General features: G+C 38.0%; 3 protein-coding genes across 3 annotated transcripts; all 3 read left to right on the forward strand.

Moving 5' to 3' along the window:
* Window positions 1-1,946: 1,946 nt before the first annotated feature.
* On the forward strand, window positions 1,947-2,958 carry GCK72_025642 (uncharacterized protein; the record flags this gene model as incomplete). Its single annotated transcript, XM_053736429.1, has 3 exons — window positions 1,947-2,428; window positions 2,482-2,655; window positions 2,703-2,958. 3 exons carry the CDS (start codon window positions 1,947-1,949, stop codon window positions 2,956-2,958), a joined length of 912 nt encoding a protein of 303 aa, XP_053579995.1.
* A 1,704-nt stretch (window positions 2,959-4,662) lies between these two features.
* Window positions 4,663-9,745, forward strand: GCK72_025643 (uncharacterized protein; the record flags this gene model as incomplete). The annotated part of the gene is made up of 9 exons (XM_053736430.1): window positions 4,663-4,744; window positions 4,836-5,399; window positions 5,756-6,312; window positions 6,369-6,596; window positions 6,649-6,803; window positions 8,701-8,821; window positions 8,870-9,209; window positions 9,270-9,567; window positions 9,613-9,745. 9 exons carry the CDS (start codon window positions 4,663-4,665, stop codon window positions 9,743-9,745), a joined length of 2,478 nt encoding a protein of 825 aa, XP_053579996.1.
* A 1,155-nt stretch (window positions 9,746-10,900) lies between these two features.
* GCK72_025644 (uncharacterized protein) lies at window positions 10,901-14,205 on the forward strand (the record flags this gene model as incomplete). Its single annotated transcript, XM_053736431.1, has 10 exons — window positions 10,901-11,006; window positions 11,054-11,872; window positions 11,926-12,494; window positions 12,541-12,771; window positions 12,831-12,985; window positions 13,030-13,116; window positions 13,161-13,275; window positions 13,322-13,661; window positions 13,716-14,025; window positions 14,073-14,205. 10 exons carry the CDS (start codon window positions 10,901-10,903, stop codon window positions 14,203-14,205), a joined length of 2,865 nt encoding a protein of 954 aa, XP_053579997.1.
* Between the last annotated feature and the right edge of the window lie 484 nt (window positions 14,206-14,689).

The following is a 14,689-nucleotide window of genomic DNA, read 5'->3' on the forward strand; positions in this document are numbered from 1 at the left end:
TACTGACCAAAAAGATACAAACTTTGGCCGTTTTCAGGTGAAATTGTCCAACTTTTCCTAGAGAGTTATAGAAATTTTAAGTGGAGAGCTCAAAAATCGCATTATTTTGCATTAAAATGGGTCGATTTGAGGGAGTAGTTACTCTGTAACTTTCTAGGGATCGTCTGTACAAAAAAGTCGCCAACTACAAAAATGGAGTTATGTTCTTGGTCTGTTCGATCCACAAAAATTATTTTAGTTTTACCATGACACACTCTCAAAGTTTGGAATTTTCAACTCAAGAAGGAAAATAGGTTATCTTTTATGCGGGTACTGTATATATTGCTTTTTTCGATTTCTGTTAAAGATCAATAGCTCCCTCGCCACTCCAAATAATACACACGCAATCATATCACAATCCATCGTTTCTATTGGCTCCGATGTGTACCTGTGTGTACCGTGGTGTTGTTCTCTCAAGAATCTCACACATAATTGCATGTTAAAAAGATGCATGCATACACCAGAGCCAGCGCACCCTCCTCATCGTACTAGGTGCGCAGTTTTATTCCTTACATGACGAAAAGATCGTTTTTTATTATTGTTTCGTTGAACAGGACACGATTTGTATGCACTGACATTCCGAAAAGAAGTAGTTACTTAAATATGGTGAAGAAAACGTAAAAACTTTAACAGTTATTGATGTGAGGTTCATCTAGTGATGTCGATTTAGATTTTCATATCTCGGTACCAAAAAAAACAATATCAAAAACGTTTTCAAAGGGGTCACAGTATTTCGCACTGAAATGGGTCGAAAAATTATTTTCAAGATGTAACTTGCTAAGGAGCGTCCGTACAGAAAATTCGCCAGCTACAAAAATGGAAATCTACTTTTGGTCTGTGTGATTCATCAAAATTTCCTCGGTGGAACAATTAGTAATACCGTAACACGCTCTCAAACTTGAGCATTTTCAACTGAAACAAGCAAAATAAGATATATTTTAGGCCATTTTTGTGATGTGTCCTTATATTTGGGCTCATAGTTGATGGACAGCTGGTAGCTGCACGGAAAACAAATGTGATGACCTCCAAGCTGATTTTACTGAGCTGCCAAAATTTTCGTCTTAGTCGAAACGAGCTCCAGAGCTCAGCAGTTCCTACAACACATTTGGATGCATCTGGATGTCCACGTCCACTTCGATGCAGAACGATCGAGCCACCACATGGCACATGGAATTTCCTACAAGATGCTGGACACCAACGCCACCACCCCAACACGTGCTACAATATTCATCAAAAAATATCCGAAGCACTCTGATGATCCCTCCGAATATGGATTTACCTGCGCCGACGAGAGTCCACTTGCTTTCTTCTCATCTACTCCTTCAGGAGTCTATCCAAACGTCGAACCAGTCTCTCAGAATGCCGAACAAAGTAGTGAGTGAAATGTGCCCTACCTTCTTTTCTCGTTGTTTCTGATCCTGGGGCAACATCAACCATTCGCGTTGGTTACCGATTTCTCCGGGGAGGGCGTCTTGGAGGTGGCATGCATTTGAACCTATGATAGCTTGCAATAAAAAGACGCAGCGAACGTCTCGAAGTGCTTCTCTCCGTCTCGTGTTATCACTATTGTCTCTTACTGTTTCTGTTTTTTGTGTCTAACACCCTCCTCTCATTTTGAGAATCAGGACCACACATTTGCATACACATTTGCATAGCCACGTTTGCTTGCAAGAGGCGTTGACTCATTGTGGTCACCTCATTTATTCCAGTACATTCTAGGACATTCTAGCTTATTTCCTCGATATTCCTACAGTATCACCTGTCCTACATCAGCATATAAAATGGCACCGACGGTAAATTTTATTTTCCTATCATTGTAATCCGATTAAACTATAGAGTTCCAGTCATTCGAAACGGAATTTGTATATTTTCAGGTTTTCTCTGGATCCTCGCACCCAGATCTATCCATGAAAATTTGCGACCGACTACAACAGGAAGTCGCCAAAGCCACGCTGAAGAAATTCAGCAACAAAGAAACCAGCGTCGAACTTCAAGAGTCAGTTCGTGGAAAAGATGTTTATCTTGTTCAAACCGCAGCCGGAGAAGTCAACGACAATCTCATCGAACTTCTCATCATGATTGCCGCGTGCAAAACGGCTTCTTCAAGCCGGATAACTGCCGTGATCCCCACCTTCCCATATGCCCGGCAAGATAAGAAAGACAAGTCGAGGGCGCCGATTTCAGCCAAGTTGGTTGCCAATATGCTCACGACTGCTGGAGCCGATCATATCATCACGATGGATCTGCATGCATCGCAAATCCAAGGATTCTTCGACATTCCCGTCGACAACTTGTATGCCGAGCCAGCAATCCTGAAGTTCATCAAAGAGTCGATTCCCGACTGGCAGACATCAGTCGTCGTCTCACCAGATGCTGGAGGCGCGAAGAGGTATACTGTGTGAATACTGTGAAAAACTCATCAGACAACTGTCAGTATTTCAGAGTCACGTCGATTGCTGATCGTCTCAACGTGGATTTCGCTCTGATCCACAAGGAGCGAAAACGAGCAAATGAAGTCGAGAAGATGACTCTCGTCGGATCGGTGGAAGGAAAAGTGGCGATTCTCGTGGACGACATGGCGGACACTTGTGGTACAATCTGCATGGCAGCAGACAAGTAAGTCAATCTATTAGAACTACAGTTTGTAAAACAAAAATTTAAAGGCTAGTCGAGGCCGGAGCGGAGAAAGTCTACGCTTTCTGTGTCCACGGAGTGTTCTCAGGACCTGCGCTCACTCGACTCAATGCGTCGAAGTTTGAGGCAGTTGTCGTGACGAACACGATGCCACAAGAGGAAAACATGAAGATGTGCTCAAAGATCCAATGCATCGACATTTCGATGATCCTCGCTGAAGCAATTCGCCGCACCCACAATGGAGAATCAGTGTCGTACCTCTTCTCCCACGTCCCGATCTGTTAAATTGCATAAAACAATTCTTTTTCCCTTTTTCCTTTTTCCTTCTTTTTTCATGTTCCCTGTTGCCCAAAATGTTATTTGTTGAAACAATCAAATTTTTATAATACTTTAAATTCTAATAAATTTCGTAATGAATAAATATATAATCTTCAAGACAACAAGAAATTCTCTTTTCGACCAATTCAGAATCTTCGGGAACCACCATAAAGGAACTCTGCGAGACGAAAAACTCTGTAAAGTTTACTTTACTCAAAATATCTCTTTGTGAAAGCAAAATCAGAGATTATATCACAAACCAACGTCATATTCACTTCCAAATCACGTAGTCGAGTCTTAAGACCCACTGAATCTATCCATCGGGGACCCGGCTACGACTGAAGGAGTTGAACAAAGAAACGTCTTGCCAATTTTCGCAATTATTTTTGCAATTTTGTTTTTGAACTAAATTAAAGATAACTGTTCGTATTTCTATATCCAATTGTTCAGATTTTCTAAAATAGTTTCTTCCTAAATAAATAATTTTTTAATATCTCATTAAATCATGTGTGGGGTCTTCCTCATATTCGTTTATTTTGACAAAACTAAAAATTTAAATATCTTCGTGTCAAACATTACCGACAACCGGTATTCGCTGCCTTCCCGGACTCCAGAATAACCCCGACAAATCCGTTCAAAAACACTGGAGTAGGATTTGCTCGACCTCTGAAAGTTTTGATCAATGACTGCATCGTGGAGATCTACTTCGTTCTGTTCACCTGTCTTTTCTCGAGATTGAAGTTGTCAATGATATGAAACCACAACTTTTCTGCACGTTTTTCGTCGTTTCGCCGCCAGATTTGGAATTCTAAAGTCCATCAATTCTGACAATGCTCCACAATTCAAGATGCTCATAGTCAGTGCTGTTTTGGAAGAGTTGAAGCTCAAACAAGGCACTGGCATGGTCCAACAGGGCACTGGCATGTTTGATCGGATGTTTCAGAATAAGTGATGAACGAGATCTTCAATTGCAGTCGTTCCTGGAAACCCAAGTGGAAGCTGTGGTAAGAAAGTGTTTGCAAAAGATACATCACTACTACAAAGACTACGAGATTGAGAGTGCAGGATAAATTCTAATTAATTTTGTGTTGAATAAATATATATTCTTCACAACTACTAGAAACTCTCCAATCGACCAATTCAGAATCCTAGGGAACCACCTTAAAGAACCTTGCAAGACGAAAAACCTTTTAAAGTTTAGTTTACTCCAAATATTTCTCTCTGTGAAAGCAAAATCAGAGCATATTACAAATTAACGTCATTTTTCCTTCAAAATCACGTTTTCGAGTCTTGCGACCCACTGAATCTATCCATCGGGGACCCCTTCATTATCCTTTTTTCCTCACTCGTTTTTCCATATACACTCTTTGCCGCCGTCTCCAATTACAGAGAAAGGTGGAAGACGACGGAGTAGGCTGCACTATCAACGCGTCGCCTCTAATTGTTCATCTACCTCTCGCACTTCCGATGTATTTCGTGGATTACTCCTCCTTCCTCTTCTTTCTCTTCACCCCATCACCCTGACAACTGATGACTGGTTGCGCGGCGTTGCTCGCGTTTTCTTCTTTCGTTTGGTTCCACTTTTTAAATTTCCTTGTTTTCGGTCTAGTTATACATCCAAATGTATTCCAGGTGTCTTCGTACAAACTTGATTAGTCGTAGGCGACAACGATGCCGTCAAAAGCCAATAAGAGGAAGGCGGCTGAAGAGAGGAAATCAGCAAATTCGGCAGCTGAAGCAGTTGAGATACCAGGTGAGCCTCTTTGTCACTGCTACGGACTAGATTTTTTGGATCCTTAGTCTTTATGATTGGATTTATGATCTCACATTTCTTCATTTTGCAGCTGTGAATCCACCTGAGGATATTGCACCCGAACCAACTTCCTCTTCTTCGTCTAATTCAGAATCCTCCAGCTCATCATCACCATACTCATCCGTAGAATCCACTTATCCTTCTACCTCCGACTCGGATCTTCCTGGTACTTCTACCTCCGATGCAACCTCGGACTCCCTTATCTCTGATGATGACTCCAGTTCACTTCTGTACCCACCACCTGCCAGACTTGAATATCTCGAGGCTTCGAATCCAATCGATATTGTAACAAATTCATATTTGATGAAAGTGGAGCCAGTTAAATTTTATTGCTACAACGTCAGTATTAGTGTGAAGAGAAACGGAATGGATTCATTCGAACTTTCTGGTTTAACCGGCGATGTTCGACAGCGACAGAGGGACCTGGCAGAGATTCTGAGAATCGTTTGTAGAAACGGAGGAAAAATGAAGAAGATTGTAAAAGTTTACGACGGTGCAATGAAACTATATACCACCAAAAAGTTGAAGATTTTTCAACTTGACTCAATCAACGCAACCCTCGATCAATCTGAGGTGCCGGAAATGATTCAATCCCGTTATTTTCCTTTTCAAAATAATGGATCATTTCTAGTATCCGTAACTTTTGCTGATGTTTTAATTTCAACTGATGTTCTCGAGGAAACCTCTCTATCGATTTGTTCACCAGTGACCCAGATGTTTCGTCTCGCTCTTCAAGAAGAAGCAAAAACGATTGGATTTCTGGTTTCCGACAATTGAAACGAGATGTTCGATAGAACTCATATTGAAAATTGGTACGGTACGGATCTACTAAATGGGTTCGGAGCGCAAATCAAATCAGCAAAAGGAATTAAAAGAAAAGGGGAAGCACATCTTATTTTGACATGTAAGTGAGATAAACGTTTTAATTCAATCAAATTATTGTTGTTTTAGACGAGCAAGAACAACTCTATGCCAGTGGGCCGCTTTCCAATCTTCCTGTCAACTGGAAAGATCTATCAGCTGCAAGAAGCTATCTGAAAGGTTTGCATGTGCAGCACATCTACTCACAGCAGTGTTGCACTATTAGTGATGTATCAGACGTTCCATTAATGACAGTTGACAATGGAAAAATTTTCAAAAAAGCTATAGAACAAGCCAATCAATCGGGATCCTATTTCAATCGTTTTTGGCCTGCAATAGAAGTCAACTTGTTGAACAAATCGAAAGGACGACAAAGATCACTTTACTTTCCAATTGAAACTTTGAATGTTCTTCCTGATCAGAAACTTCCAGAAGAGAATAAAATACCTGTGGTAATTGACACATCTACTAGGTTCAGTGAGACAAGAAAAATTGGAGAAAAAGCTCTTCTCCTATCTCCGAACTCTACTCTTCACTCGTTTGGAGTGACAATCAACCCAGAACCTATCACAGTAGAAGGATTTGCAGTATCACCTCCGACTATTATGTATAATGGATACGAAACTGTTGTGGACTTTTCGAGAAATGTACTGATTTTTTCACTTTCGAGTCTAGACAGTTTTGCTTATTATAACTATTTTAGGCGTCATGGCTCCCTCCCAATAATCATAAAGGAACTCTCATTGCACCAGCCAGAATGGAAAAAGTGTTGTTGTTGTATAATAGTTCGGAGATTACCAATAAGCGAAAAGTTGAGAGATTAAAGACTTACCTGATAAAAAGTTCCAAGCAAATTGGGATAATCATTTCAAGAATTGATGAGGAAGATTTGGCGTCCAGTGTTACTACACCAGTAGAAGCTATCGAACAAGTAAGTCAGCGTGAAAATTTATAAGAGACATACATACCTAATTTATTTAAAGAAAATGAATTCCCTTCAAAACTTGTTAGTCAAGCCAATTGTAATTTATGCAACTGAAAACGACAGTCAAGCAGTCTACAAAAATTTGAAACTGCAAGAACGACTGTGCGAGGTGGTGACTCAATATATATCATTCAATAAATTCACAACAACACGGTAATTGGTACTAATTAAAGCAAACACAGAAAATACATTCATATTCCAGACCGTTCAATTCGAACTCTCGTATTATGTTGAAACTAACATGGAATGTATTTTGACTGCCCCCCCTAAAGTACCGATTTTTTTTGCTCATTCGATGAGTTTTCCCGAGAGAAAATGACCCATAATGGGTTTTCCTGTGACGTGACCTCGTTTTTGAAAAATTGAGAATTTTCGAAAAATGCAATTTTTTCGAAAAAAAATTTTCATTAATTTTTTTCATTATTTTACCGGATTGTTCAGAGAATGGGCTTTGCACATAATTGTAGCAAATTTCATGTAGTTTTTGACAAAAATATGACACTCATGAAAAAATAATTTTTTGATCCTGAAAAAGGTAAAAATGTGACACCCTCCAAAAAAAAAAATTTTTTTTCGAGGTCCGCAGGGGTGACATACGTGTGGTAAAAAAGTACAACTTATGTGGATCATTTTTTCATATAGCACTATAGTCGCTTCCAGTTGAAAATCACGGAAAAAATTGCTCTGAAAATTTTCATTTTTCGAAAAAATGTGACATGTCGGAAATGAGTTCGAATTACTAATAATGTCAAAGCTCCTAATCAAATTCAATAGAAATTACAATTTTCAGATTATGTTCCACCATTTTCGAGCAATGATTCACATCCCTGTTAACTTCTCTTGTCATAACACTCGTTCAAAGATTGCAATTTTTCTCATGTGGTGGAAATTCAATTGCTCATAACTCCTTTAAAACTGAAGCAAACTTGTTCAAAAGCTCAGAACAACCCAAAAATGACTATTGCTTCTCAAAAATCATAATTGGGCTGTTTTTCGAAAAATTATTTTTTCGATTTTTGATAAGGGGGGACCACATGAAATTTTTCCAGAAACTTGAAAAAATTTTTTTTTCGAAAACAACAACAATTAACTGTTTTTAGCATTTATTCTTGTTTATAAACTTGTTTTGAGTTGTTTTCGAAAAAAAAATTTTTTCAAGTTTCTGGAAAAATTTCATGTGGTCCCCCCTTATCAAAAATCGAAAAAAATAATTTTTCGAAAAACAGCCCAATTATGATTTTTGAGAAGCAATAGTCATTTTTGGGTTGTTCTGAGCTTTTGAACAAGTTTGCTTCAGTTTTAAAGGAGTTATGAGCAATTGAATTTCCACCACATGAGAAAACTTGCAATCTTTGAACGAGTGTTATGACAAGAGAAGTTAACAGGGATGTGAATCATTGCTCGAAAATGGTGGAACATAATCTGAAAATTGTAATTTCTATTGAATTTGATTAGGAGCTTTGACATTATTAGTAATTCGAACTCATTTCCGACATGTCACATTTTTTCGAAAAATGAAAATTTTCAGAGCAATTTTTTCCGTAATTTTCAACTGGAAGCGACTATAGTGCTATATGAAAAAATGATCCACATAAGTTGTACTTTTTTACCACACGAATGTCACCCCTGCGGACCTCGAAAAAAAAATTTTTTTTTGGAGGGTGTCACATTTTTACCTTTTTCAGGATCAAAAAATTATTTTTTCATGAGTGTCATATTTTTGTCAAAAACTACATGAAATTTGCTACAATTATGTGCAAAGCCCATTCTCTGAACAATCCGGTAAAATAATGAAAAAAATTAATGAAAATTTTTTTTCGAAAAAATTGCATTTTTCGAAAATTCTCAATTTTTCAAAAACGAGGTCACGTCACAGGAAAACCCATTATGGGTCATTTTCTCTCGGGAAAACTCATCGAATGAGCAAAAAAAATCGGTACTTTAGGGGGGGCAGTCAAAATACATTCCATGTAAATGTCAAATGTGGAGGGTTCAACCATAGACTCAATGCGGACGAGTCGATGTAAGTATTACTACCACTTCCTTATAGATCACACATTTCAAGTTCTCATCTATGGGGTGATAGTTCCAACACGCTGATTATTTCCTACGACCTCCAATTCCCCGATTTCGAAAAGAATGGAATTAATGAAATACCATGTACCGTCGGGGTAAGTTAATCTCAAACAGGCTACTCATGTAAAAATAATTCCTTTTAGTTTGGATACAACGGGACCAGAATTCCTGAAGCAGTTATTGGGGATTTTCATTATCAATTAGCAAACAACGAGCAAGTGGATAGTGATGTGTTGATTTATCGTGCCAAATTTATGCTGAATCACTATTTTAGCTCAAGAAAAAAGCTACCGGATCACGTTATTATTTTACGGGATGAAATATCCCAAGATCAACATGACATGGTGAGGTTCGAAGAGTTCCCTGCAATCCAAAAGGGAATTATGGAGATTTTCGACGAAAAAAAGAACGAAGCTCCCTCATTTGCGCTTCTTGTCATAAACAAGCGTCACTCACATCAGTTGTATACTACAAATAAGCAAGGTAAACTATTTTTTGATTTCTGTTTTGTCAACTTCATAACCTGTTATATGTATATTTTAGGTATTTCAAACGTCCCACCTCTCACTGCAATCGATCGTCGAGTTGTGAGTAAGGAAGGAAACGAGATCATTTTCGCTTCTACAACCGACCCAAAGATCAATAAAAATATGAGAGTTCTGCTCATCACTATTCTCCTCAATGAAAACGTCTTCAAAACTAATAATGAACTGACTCAACTGATGGCAGCAATGTGTTGTGCAAATCAAGTGTTCACCAGAGTGGTCCAACTGCCAGAGACAATCATTGCAGCCGAAAGTTACGCGAAAAGAGGTGCGGATCTTTTTGACGCATACTCTCTGTAAGTTATTGATGTTCTCAAGCTGGTCTAGAAAATTTATTTCAGAAAATGCCACCAAGAGAATGAACCTCTTCTGGAAATTCCGGATGGTACTGGAGGAAAACATCTGGATCTCACAAAATTAACCGAACTTCTCAGTTACGAATCCAGCTGCTTCAGCACAACAAGAATTGTCTGAACATGTAATCTCATTTTTCTGATTCTTTGTTTTTTATAAACTTTATATATTTTGAACGCATAAAAATAAAATTTTCTTATTTCGGTGCACTTCGAATTCATCGCAGCTTTCAAAAATGGTACATTTACCTTCACTTGTATTTTGGTTTGTTTGGTTTCAAATCATCATGATTCCCTTGTCTTTTTCTTAGTTTTTCTGCTAGATTAAAGCTTTCCTGTTTTGATCTTTCTCGTTTTTTGTTAAAAGAATGTTTTCCTCCTCCACAAACCCACTGAAATTATAAGATGAGTCACCACCCCTGAGGGACTCCTACTGTATAATCCATTGTATTCTATATAGTTCTCCTAAAAAATATTTCATAATCGAATGCGTTTTGAACCATTTCTGATGTTATCTGAAGCCATGAAACAATTACAAAACATGATTGAGCAAACAACGGTCTGCATTATTTCGTAATACAATTTTCATTATTAATATTCTTTCATCTTGATATTTTCCAATTTGGTAGCACGGTTTTACTATTTTTAAATTAAAAAAAACTATGTTTCGCTGTCATAAACGTTTCTATGGTTGCTACAAACTAAATGTTGTCAAACATGGCCGGAACAATAGAACACATCGAAAGTATTTCATCACAACATTGTTTGATGAAGTTTTGATATTGTTTGTCATATGCAAGTCTTCTTGCGTTATCATGCAAGCAACCATCAATTTGATGTCTTTTGCTCACTTTTTTCAATAAGCACATTAGGTTTGCACTCTTAGTCACATTATTTCGAAACGCATTTCTGTTTTCTGGTCGTTTTTTTTTAAACTGAGCAATGTTAAGTATTAAAGCTGTCGACTCTCATTGTATTACTTTACTTTTCTTTCTGGAAACTGAATCATGCTGCATAACAATAGTTTTATTTTCCTTTTTATTTACATGCTGGTAACTTTCTTCTTATTTGCCGTCTTTTTTAGATTGAGCAATCTTGACTATAAAACCCTCGTTTTTGGTGCATAGTGTAGGTTATCTTTCTCATTTTCCGAACTTTTCTATGTGCCGTATTTCTTTTCTTTTTTTAAACTTTCTTTTCTTTAAAATCATTTTTTTCAGGTCCTGTGTCTCCAACTATATTCTCAAGTTGCTATCAATCTTGATAAAAAACAAGGATGCCGTCCAAAAGTAACAAGAAGAAAGCCGCCGCCGAACGGTCAGCAAAACTTGCTGCTGAATCTGGCAATGTCACTGGTCAGACATCGAATAATGATGTTCAAGGTTTGCGTCACGTTTTTCGTTTGGTAGGCATACAATATAATTTTCAGCAATTGAAGAAACTACTGCACCGGTTACAACTCCAACCGTACCGACTGCTCAAATGTCTTCGCTCTCGGTTTCCTCGACACCAGCCAAGACTTCTCAAGTTGCTTCACATTTACCAAAGGAAGAGAAAAATGTTGCTTCGTACCAGCCACCAGCTCCACTAAAGCCGTTACAAGCAAACCAGCCAATCAAAATTATATCCAATTCATATAAAATGGATGTAAAACAGGTGAAATGCTACCGTTATGACGTCAAAATATCGATCGAAAAGGAAGGAAAAGATCCATATGTTCTATCTGGAACAGAAGGAAGTAATCGTCAACAACAAGCAGAGCTGACCGAGATTCTGAGTGTCGCTTTGCGTGAAGAAGGGCTGGACAAAATTGTGAAGGTGTATGATGGAGCAACAACACTGTATTCAACCACTCGCTTCAATTTCAAACAGCATGGTTCAATGAACACAACTGTTGATCAATCCAAAGTGTCAGAATCTCTCAGAAACCGTCATTTCCGCTCTCAAACTGACGGAAAATTTTCGGTGTCTGTAGAGCCTAACCAGGCTCAACCGGAATTGCTTACCTCGGATTTGCTGAACAAAAGTTTAGTGTCTGAATTATCTTCGGTTGCACAAATGCTTCATATTGCTCTTGGAGAAGAAGCAAAAGCTGCTGGATTTTTGATGACCGAAGGCGGGAGTGAAATGTTTGACAGAACTCATGTCCAGGCATCACGTGGTATCGAGCTGATGGATGGAATTGGCGCGGGAATAAAAGTAGCCAAGGGAGACGATGGGAAAGGAGCAGCTCATGTCATTTTAGACTGTAAGTTGACTTTTTTGAGTGGTTGTAGTATGAAATATGTATTTGCGTTGCAGACAAGAAAAAGCGGTTTTTTGCCAATGGACCACTTGCTGCCCTCCCTGTCAACTGGAGAAAGCTGTCAGATGCCAAAGCATATTTGAAGGGTCTCCGTGTGAAAAATATCTACACAAACCAGTCATTCATAATTGACGGTCTCTCGCAAATCCCAATGGTGCAAATCAAATATGGAAAAGATGGATCAATTCTGAAAGACGCTAAGGAACGATCAAATCTTCCAGAGTCTCATTTCAATTCCACGTGGCCTGCAATACAAGCAAACATCTACAATAAGGCTGAGAAACGCAGGATAACTTACTCTTTCCCAATTGAGTTTCTTGTAGTAGCTCCCAATCAGAAACTCACTCCGAAACATGGGGAACCACCGAAATGTGACAAACCAGATATCAGATTCGACAAGACAAAAGAACTTGGAGAAAAAGCATATATCTTGAAACGAAATGATACTCTCACCTCATTTGGTGTCACAATCCGCCCAGAACCAATCGAGGTGGAAGGGTTTACTGTACAGGCTCCGAAGATCCAATATAAAGGCTTTACAACTGCTGCCGATATTTTTAATCAGGTATTTATTTTGAGAATAGGCCTAATAAATTTCCAAACATTTTCAGGCTTCGTGGAAACTGCCCAATAACCGTATAGCTGTCGGTGCAACTTTCATCGAACCAGCGACCATCTATAAGATACTTATTCTGTTCAACAGTTTTGAACGTTATGACGGACAAAAAATCATCGGGGAATTGAAAAATTCTTTGGCACACCAGCTTGGTATAACAATCAATAACATCATGGTTGAAGATTTAAGGCCGCTTGGTAGATCTGTTGAAGAGTCCTTTATAAATGTAAGTTATAATAAGACGAGAAACAGTAACTAAAGATTCGAATTTTGATTTTTTTTCAGAAAATGAATGCTCTCAAAACCCTCCCTGATAAACCTATAGTGGTCTATCTAAACCAGAGTTCAGACTCAAAAATGCATGGAGTATTGAAACTGCAAGAGAGGCTTTGCCAAGTAACCACGCAACACTTGGCATTTGACAAATCTCTGAAAAAACTGTAAGTCATAGAAAATAGTTGAGATATTATTGATGACATTCCAGGGGATTTTCAACAATAACAAATATTATGTTGAAACTGAACCTGAAAGCTGGCGGACTCAATCACAAAGTTTTACCTCATCCATCGATGTATGTTATATTTCACTATATGGTTGACAATCTTAGATTTTCAGTGCTCATCTTTGGGGTGATAAATCGAACACTCTCATAATTTCATACGATGTATGTTTCTCTGCTGGAAAAGTCTACAAAAAAGGAGAGATTTGTGAGGAGCCTAGCTGTGTTGGGGTGAGTAGTTATTCAACAACCAATTAAAGAGTTAATTAATTTATAGTTTGCTTACAATGGTACAAAAACTCCAGACGCTGTTATTGGAGATTTCCACTACCAGTTACCACGGAAAGAGCAAGTAGATGCAGATGTTCTGACTCTTCGTGCCAAAATCATGTTGAACCAGTATGCTAGTTCAAGAAAAAAACTACCTGAACATATCATAATTATGCGCGATGGAGTTTCGGAAGATCAACATGCAATGGTGATGTCCGAAGAGTTTCCTGCAATCCTGAGTGGAATTAAAGAGGTTTTCGTTGCCAAGAATCAGAAAAAACCACGCTTTGCTGTTATTATTGTGAAGAAACGCCACGCTAATCGACTGTACACAAAGAAAAACGGAGGTATGTTGTTATTATATTTTTGCATACATAAAAGTTGACTGAATTTAATTTTAGTAATCTCCAATGCCCCTCCCCTAACAGCGATCGACCGTAAGATTGTGAGAAGAGATGGAAATGAGCTAATATTTTTATCTCATGGAGTGATTGAGATCAGGGGAGAGCAAAAGGGAACAGCACAGCCTCTTTTGGTGAACATGCTATACAATGATGATATATTCAAGACCAATGATGAAATAGTTCAACTGTTAGCAGCAATGTGTTGCGCTCACCAATCTAGCAATAGAATAATCTCCTTGCCAGAGACAATCTACGCAGCCGATGAATATGCAAAACGAGGAGCCAATATGTTCCAAGCATATAAACAGTGAGTTTTCCAATTCTAAACTCATGTTTGATTCTTACTGTTTTCAGGAAATGCCTACAAGAGAACGTGCCAATTCCTACAGTTTCCGTTGGGGAAAACGAGACGCAACTGAATTTTATGGAAATCACCAAACAATTGTGTTATGACACAAGCTGCTTCAAGGCAAAAAGAATTGCATAACCTAATTTACTTAATTTATAAACATCTGTACCGACATTTTTTATATTCATAATTTTCTAAATCAATTATTCATTCGGTATTTTCTTGAATTGTATTTTTTTTTCAAATGTTTCATTTTTATTTTTGAATAAAATTATGAGTATGAATAATTTGACCAGGCATTGGAAATTGGCCACCTCGGTTTTACTAGGGAAGGATTCCGGTTTGAGTGGAAGTTACAGTTCAAGATATATATTACTAGAATGAAAATTTTGCGCTGATTTTAAATCTGTAATTAGTTTTCGCTGAACGATCTCCTAAAAAAAGTTATTCTTGTTTTTGTGACTGCTCAGTGCAAAAATGAGAATTTGTGACACTCAACAATAAAACTTTACGAAACCCACGTCACATGCGTATTCACAACACAAAAACTATAAAATAAAAAGAAGAAAAAAGAAAAACATTATTTTGTGAGTCTTAAAATTGTTCATTTTTGTCCTGAAAA

This window comes from Caenorhabditis remanei, chromosome X (genome assembly GCF_010183535.1).
Source record: "Caenorhabditis remanei strain PX506 chromosome X, whole genome shotgun sequence".
NCBI classification, from domain to species: Eukaryota; Metazoa; Nematoda; class Chromadorea; order Rhabditida; family Rhabditidae; genus Caenorhabditis; species Caenorhabditis remanei.